We start from the raw sequence: 8,208 nt of genomic DNA, 5'->3' as shown, positions 1-8,208 counted from the left end.
GGCCGTGGTGGTGCTGGACCAGGACACGGGCCACTGGCAGAAGCTGAAGAAGGACAGCACAGCCCAGATCGTCCTGAACGCCCTGCTGTCCAGCCTGCCGGAGGCCGGGGCCAGGGTCTGCTTCCTGAAAGGTGAGAGGGGTCGCGGGGACCCGAGGGAGAGGGGCTGGGGAGAGCGGCGCGATCCACCCTCAAAACTCCCCTGGTTGGCGGCGGCCGCCCCGTGGTGCTCCCGTTCCCCCTCCTTCGCCCTGCAGTGAACCTGATTATTGGTGGAGGGCAGGGAGGTAACACGGGGATTTTGTTTCTTTTCCACCTACTGGAAATAAATCCCGGATAGACTCTGCGGGCTGAGCCGAAATGCCTTTCCGCTCACCCCCGCCACGTGTTTAAGAGGGCGAGGGGGAAAGCAGAGAATATTTGTAAAGAACAGAAAAAGTTGATTATTAAACGGGGAGAGACATCGGCGCTGCGTGGAAAACAAAAGCAGCCCTGCGGATATGAGAGACGAGGCCACCGCTACTCTCTCTCCTCCCGGTGACACACGGACGCCCGTGTTGGGTGCCCGAAACTCTGGGACCGATGCCCGCCCCTCCACCGAGGGCGGAGAGGTTTCTCTCCGTCGGGCACATCGGGACTCTGGCAGGGAAAACCTAGAGGCGAAACTCCGGTGCTCGCCGGGGGACAGAAATACCTCCTCCCCTCACGTGTGTTACAGCCCTTCGATTGCGGTTCTTTGTTTTCCTTCCGTGTAACCCGGGCTAATAAAACGATAAATAGCATAGCAGCCCGCCCTTTCCCTGTCCTTCCGCCCCTGCCTCCCCCCACTTCTGTCAGCGCCTTTGTCCTTCTGCCCTCTCGGTTTTCCCAGCGCAGCCCCCACTGCTCTGGGAGCGGGGCCGTGCCGGGCGGGGCCGCTCCCGCCCGAAGCTCCGCACCCCCGGCGGCCGCGGGGCGCCCGCAGCGGCACCGCGCCGGGGAAGGAGCTTCCAAAGACCCCCTTGCCATACCATGAGGCCATAAAAGGGAGGGGAAAACCAGGCGATGTTTCTTGAATGAAACCTGCCCCCGTGTTCTAATGGGCCAGGGTTCATTCACTTTTAGGAAGCCTTTTATCGCTAGTTTTTGACCTGAGGTACCCAGTTTTAGCCTTCTGTACCGACCTCCCGCTGGGGCAGAGGCAACTTCAGCCTGGATATTGCCTGGTACCGAGATAGAGGGATGCTCCTCGGCTGTTTGCCACCACCCTGGTTCTGTCCTGCCGCTATCAGCCTTTGCTGGATCTGACAGTCACCCCAAAAGCACAAATTCTGCTGCTGGAGGGTACAGATACTGGCGCTGTGTCATTCAAATCCTTAGGGACTACACTAAACTAGAGATGAAGAAATATCTCCAGGGTCATGGTGGCAAGTCTGTGGTAAACTAGGGGCCAAATTAAGCTCTGCTGACTCTCAAACTGCTTGTTTGGCCACACGATCTTCCTTTCCTCTTCATGTACCAGCCCCACGCTTTGAAGTGGTGACTGTGGCTGTGGGCAGTTTATCCTGAGCGAGGGGTTAGTGTAGGCTCTGCTTTGTACATCTTGTGAGTTGTGAAGTGTCTTATCTTGGAAGCCTGTTGATTTGAGGCTAAAGACATTTCCTCTCAGTGTATGAGAAAGTTTCCGGGTGCAGTTTCCTTTTGCTTTTCTGGAAGTGCTTGGGGCTGCAGATTCAGGCCCATGACTCCGTGGGCAGCACTGGTGATTCACTGGGGCTGCCGACCCCCAGGAAGCTGTTGGCCTGGGGGAAGATCCTTGGCACAGTGGGGATATAAATCACCCTGGAACACTGTGTTCTGATCAGGAGAAAGGGTCCTTTGGAGGCCTCTGCTACCAATTCTGCAAATAATAGGCTGTAAAACCACCAGGAAAAATCCTCCTTGAGGTTTCCCCTTATAGTCCTGCTCTCCCGAGGCATGGAGACCTGGGAGGAGGTGTTGGCTACTTAAGTGCTAAGGAGTCTTGTGGCAATAAGATGTGAGGAGGTCATCAAGACCACCAGGTCATCAGGATGCTGAGGATCTGGTCCCAGAGAGAGCAGCTGGAACTGAGTCATTGCATGCCAGACCCTGTTCCCTCCATTGCTTTCTGACTTGCAGGGTCACATCTTTCATCTGCGTAGGTGCAGTTTCACTGTGGGTGAGCTCAGCCCCAGCACGGTGAGAGTGGTTGTGTGTCAGGGAAAAAAAAAAGATAAAATAACGGATCCTCCCTTGGTGCTGATAACGATTCTATTACTTATCGATTAAAAGGGAAGTGCAACTCAGCTCTCCGTGATGAGCAACTGAGTATTTGCAGAAATGACCTCAGGGAAGGTAACTGGAGTGGGGAGGGGGAAGAGAGGAGATTGCTGGAGGATGGGATGAGCAGATGACTCACTGTAAGAATGGCCTGCAAATATCCTGATCCCCAAGGCTTGTAATTAACCATTCACCAGCTGCATGTGTTAGCTGCCCCAAGAGACACGAGACAGGCATGTCTGCTGGAACACACATGCAAGTTTGGCTTGGGCAGATTTCTGTGTTCATTCAACTGTAAAAGCAGCAACATAGGGTGTAAATGGGGATCATGGCTATTTATATAAACTGGACATACTTTTCCTATGTGATGGCCGTGACTGGGGGGTTGGGGGAAGATAAGGTCAGCTATGCAAAACAAGAGGATTTGAAAGTTCACCCCATGAAGGGCAGTTGGAGATCAGGGAATTCTGTACAGCTTCTTGTGTTTGTTGTTTTTTCACACTGTGAGTTGCTAGGGATATCATTTTTTCAATCCAGTTGTTGCAGATATCATTCTATCAAACACCTCCCACCACCACCAAGGTCTCCACGGTCACTTGACTGCTTGGACCACTGCCTCATGCTGTGAGCTCTGGGATGAGCTGGCAGAAAGTGGCTGGGTGTAGGAGGAAAGGTGCAGGTGCTGAGTGCCCCTTTGCTGTAAAGTCACTCTCCTGCCCTCTGTCATGGAAAACAGACTTTCATCACATTCACTGAGCTTTGGATCATGCTGGCCACTTGCAACATGAGGACCCCACGGCAGGAATGAGTAGGCGACAGCAGCACGTCATGAATTTGAGCACACAACTGCTCAAACATTGCAAACAGATGAGACACCGGCACTCTAGGGCTGAACTGTCAGAGGTGGCTGTGCCGGGCAGCCCCGGCTGTGGGGCTGCTGGGGGCCCTGCGGCTGCTCTGATCCTCTGCACTTCCCTTGTTTCAAAACCCTCCCTTGCACCCGGGCACCCACACCGACACAGCTTATCAGGGTGAAACAGTCGCAGGTGAATGAGTCGCAACGGGAGGCTTTGCCTTCCAAGCCTTGTTTACTTGAGGGCCACACTGAAGGATTATTGAATGTGGCTGTTCAGGAGCCATTCATTTCTGCTCTGAGAAAGCACAGGTGGCAGACATGTGGCACACGATTGACGTTTCCAGGCTGCTTCTGCTACCTGACTTATTCAGGTACTTTTTGGAGATGATGTTCTTCCATGCAGAATATTCCCAGCCTGGAAACAGGCAACAATTTAGCTGCTGACAAACTTTTAGTAACAGTGTAATAATAGGATTAATTCCTTTTCGTTAGCAGCGCACTGAATGAAGTGAACACAGTACTTAACCGTGCAGAATAGCTCATGTGGGGCTATTCAGTTGTCAAATGCTGTCACAGGATTTCATTAAGTTTTATAGCTGTTATTTAACAGATTGGTTTCAGTGGGACCATCTTCATTACTTCACTGTCTTCATGCATTGTGGTGATTAATGAGACACATGCAAGCATCCCCCTCTTGTGTTTATGTCCATTTAAAAATGCAAATAAAATATTTTGTGTGTTGTTGTAGTGAATATATTAATGACAGGTTTAGAAAAGATGATTCTGAGTACAGAAATCTCTGCCTCAAATGCTGGAATTAGTGCTCATATATAAAACCTGGGGAGGAGTTTAGTCCCCACTGTACTGGAGTTAATGGTTGCTAGACTCAACAGAATTACATTTGCTAACAGCTTTAGTCTGGATTCACTGGGTTTTGGCAAGTTAATAATTGTCAATGGTATCAGAGGTTTTTCCTTGGGCGCCCAAAATCTTTTAAGCAAATCCATTTTCCCAGAGGAGCACTATCATTCATTGACACTCCCCTGGACTCATTGCTGGGCACTGCTATCCCACTGCATTGCTGGATCTTTGTTTGTCCTTCACTTGAATTAAACCAGTCCTTGGGAGGGCAAATATTCATATTTTCTTCTTTTTGTTGTTTCCCTAGGGGGATATGAAACCTTTAATTCTCAATATCCTGAGTGCTGCGTGAATGGAAAACTCATTTCCCCAGAGAGGACGGAAGCAGAGAGGAACCTTGCCAGCCACTGTGAGAAGCAGAGTGCCAACCACAAACCTGCTTATGACCAGGTATGTGTCATGGCTGTGGTGGGTCACCTTCCCCTTGGGACTTCTCCCTGCTGCCACCAGGCTGTCTTGGAGGCTGGCAGGGGGTCAGTGGGCCTGGTGCTGCTGTGGGCTGTGAATAAGTTGTCACAGTCCAGGCTGATAGCCTGTGAGCTGAATAAGTTGCCCTTGTGTGCTGCTGGTCAGAACCACCTCCACCTGGCTTCAAAATTAGGTAGAAGGAGGCAAAACACTCATCTAGCCCCCAAAACTATTTATGGACTCTCTTATCACACACCCAGACAGCATGAGCTGTCAGCAGCTCACACCTCCAGAGGGGACTGAGAATGGGCAGGGGAGAGGCTGCCAGGAGTGTCACTTTTCCAGCAGACAAAGGAGCACGTTTTGCCCATGACTCCTCTGAGATCTCAGGAGGAATTTGAGGCTGGCAAGGGGCCAGAGCCTCTGAGAAGTGAGACCCACCACTGGGCTGGGGAAGTGGGGTTTCCAGAGGGGAAGTCCTGGTGCGCCCCCCCAGGCTGGGGGTGATGTGTGCTCCGAGATGTCACCCTGCGGTCAGGGCGCTTCCGCCAGGGCGTGCATTTCCTGCTGCTCAGGGGAGTCCCCCTGTGGTGCCTCTCTGCTCCCCGGGGTACCTCCCACACCAGGTGCCCTCCTGCCACCGTGGCTGGCTGCCAGCTGCCGCTGATGCATGGGAACCCACCATGTGGGCAGGTCAGGGGCAGTGGAAAGTGCAGCTGGGGGGTGGCAGCAGCTCCTGTGCATCATGGAAAGTTACCTGCCAGCTCAGAAAGCTGTGTCACATGGTGGCTTTTCTTTGCCATCTCGTCATCCAGCCTTTGCTTGTGCTGAGGAAGGAGGAACTGAGATGACGTCTCAGGGTGGGTGATGCAGCGGGTGCTGTGCTCCAGAGAGGTGTGGGGTGAAGGGGGATGGGGAGCCTGTGTCCAGTTTTTTTTCTTTGTTTCACTTTTGGAGATGTGACCAGAGGGGCAAAGCCCTGGCTGAGCCAAAGCAGCCTCTTCCTCTGTCCTAATCTTCCTCCCTGCTGGATGTGGCTCCCTGCCTTGCCCCATTTTGGTAAAGCCTCAGTGGGAATGGGCACCACCATGGAAGTATTTTGGGTGCACTGCAGGGGCAGCTTTTTAAAGAAAGCCACAAAGATCCTGCACATGAGTAGGTTGGGTCTGACTTTGTACCTTGCCGATGTGAACAAGAAAATGAAAACATTTTTCCTGCATGGGCTTCGCTATGGGACTGATTCATTGGCCCTTGCAGTGGGAGCCACATCCAGCAGGGAAAAAGATTAGGACAGAGGGAGGGAGCAGGCACTAACATGGGCTCCCTTTGTCACTTTTGGGTCTCATGACTTTTGAAAAAAGAATTACATGTTTCTGCTCCTTCTCTTCCAGGGTGGTCCAGTTGAAATCCTGCCTTTTCTGTACCTTGGTAGTGCCTATCATGCTTCCAAGTGCGAGTTTCTCGCTAACCTGCACATCACAGCCCTGCTAAATGTCTCCAGGAAAAGCTCAGAGTCCTTCAAAGACCAGTATTGCTACAAGTGGATCCCAGTGGAGGACAGTCACACAGCAGACATCAGCTCTCACTTCCAGGAAGCCATAGACTTCATTGGTAGGTACAAATGAACAATTTTTCATATCTTCATGTGTTTTAAACTCATTTAAAATGTAAAATCAATTAAAAATACATTTAATTAATGTTAAAATACACATTGAAGTCTACTGAATTTTGTGAAGGAAAAAGCCGCAGTTCCTTGGAATTGCATGCCAGAGTCAGTTACAACCAGGTGAAGCAGAGTCAGCTCATTGTCTTACTGTGCTGAGATATCTCAGAGGTGTGGGGTCTTAGAAATCCATTGTCTCCCTTTATCACAGAGCACTTTACATTCCTCCTTTTGATCATGCTGGTATCTCATCCTTTAATCAAATACCCCGATGCAAAAAAATGAGGAGGCCTTTAGAAAAGTTTGTGCTATTCCATTTCAAATCTTCCTGTGTTAGGCTGACTGGGTGAGTGAAGGTGAGCTGTGCCAGGGAGCACAGGAGAGAGGATTCTCCCTGAGAAGCACAACACGGCTTTGTGGGGTGGAGAAGCCTTAGCCTGGGTGGAGATTATGTTGAAATTGGTACTGTTGCTCTCCAGGAATATTCAAGAGAAAAAGAGAATAAAACACTGTTACAGACTCATTGCTCAGCTGAGTTTGAGTCCTTCAACAGTGCGGGCAGAATTACAAAAACCTGACCTGAAGGTGCTCTCTAAGTCCTTCCTCTTCCCGGACATCTCACACCTTTCAGGGAAATAATAATTTATTGCACCTTTCTTTGCTATCCTCAACCCCTTCTGATTAGAAATTTCCCACTTAGAAATTTCCCAGATTTTGAGGACAACTTCAATTTTCACTTTCTTTTAAAATTGGACATGTGGTGTAGATGCTGGGGATGACTCAAATCCGTGTCTTCCTTATTTTGTGCAGTAGCTAAATATAACTGGTCGTGGTGGCAGTCCCCTGGCAGACAATTGAAGGCAGGCAAATGATAACTTCCTCAGCTCTGTGTGTTTCCCTGAGCACTACACTCACAGTTATCCATAAATTGGAGATTGAACATGTTGCTCAAGGCAATAGAGCAAAGACAAGTCTATTTTTTGAACAGTGTTTTTGTGTGGAAAGGGCTTATTTTAAGCACATTCTCTTTAATAACAATCATTGTGTTGTGTGAGTAACCACAGTGGCTCCTGTTGTGTCAAATGGGTGCTTTGCATAAGCCTTTTATATCCTGACTTAAGTCCAAGCATCCTTTAACCAACCTATAATTAGCAGCTGCCTACCAGCGCCTGTGTGCTTTGTGGTGAGGTCCCAGGGACTGAGCTCAGCCTCTCCACCCAAGGGTACCTCCTGGTACTGCTGTTTGCTGCCAACTGGCCAAGCAGGGAGTTAGGATTTTGAAGAAAAATCCTGCTTTTCTGGCAAAGATGATGACAGCCCCTGCAGTTTTTGAGTAACGGGGTAGCGGGAGGGCTGGCCAGGCTTAGCTTTACACAACATTTTGAGCTCCAGGCAGAGAAGTGCAGCTACAGCATTGCTTGCATCACAATGTTCTTCAATGTCAGTTGTTCCAAAAGGGAAGTTGGTACAAGGAAGGAGACAGGGATGGACTTTGGTAAAAAATGCAAAAATAACCAAATCAAGATCCACAGATTCTGAAACCATGCTCAGCTCTGTCACAAGCTGGGTTTTGTCCTCCTTGTCTTTTAATCTCCATGTCACCCTAGTACCCAAGAGAAGAGCAGGCCTCTCTTTGCTGTAGGCTGGCTGTGACCCCCCAGCCCTGGCTGTGTGACAGTGTCCTCTCCATGCCCCACAGCAGCTGATGTGTGCCATGGCTTTTCCGCAGATCAGGTCCGGCGGGCGGGCGGCAGGATCCTGGTGCACTGCGAGGCGGGGATCTCGCGCTCCCCCACCATCTGCATGGCCTATCTCATGAAGACAAGGAAGCTGCGCCTGGACGAAGCCTTTGATTACATCAAGCAGCGCCGGAGCCTGATCTCACCAAACTTCGGTTTCATGGGCCAGCTGCTGCAATATGAGTCAGAGATCTTGTCTTCCACCCCAAGCCCCCCTGTCACCTCGTGCAAGAGAGAAGCTGCATCTTTCTTTGCAGAGGAACTGACTTTAGGCAAGAACTTTGAGGGCTCGTGCTTTGCTTTTCCTACCTCAGTGTTGAGTTCTGTGCCCATCCACTCTCC

General features: G+C 50.5%; 1 protein-coding gene across 1 annotated transcript in view; it reads left to right on the top strand.

The window, feature by feature from the left end:
• Position 1: 1 nt before the first annotated feature.
• DUSP5 (dual specificity phosphatase 5) overlaps positions 2-8,208 on the top strand; it is a gene marked incomplete at its 5' end in the record, with an annotated part of 21,434 nt that continues 13,227 nt past the window's right edge. The window contains 4 exons of the mRNA XM_005417319.2: positions 2-131; positions 4,304-4,446; positions 5,856-6,075; positions 7,857-8,208. Of these exons, the coding sequence (XP_005417376.2) occupies positions 2-131; positions 4,304-4,446; positions 5,856-6,075; positions 7,857-8,208 (845 nt within the window). The remainder of the gene's footprint in view (positions 132-4,303; positions 4,447-5,855; positions 6,076-7,856) is intronic.

Source organism: Geospiza fortis, unplaced genomic scaffold (assembly GCF_000277835.1).
Source record: "Geospiza fortis unplaced genomic scaffold, GeoFor_1.0 scaffold130, whole genome shotgun sequence".
Lineage (NCBI taxonomy): Eukaryota > Metazoa > Chordata > Aves > Passeriformes > Thraupidae > Geospiza > Geospiza fortis.
The sequence above is the reverse complement of the archived record's forward strand: the minus strand, read 5'-3'. Positions and strand labels throughout refer to the sequence as shown.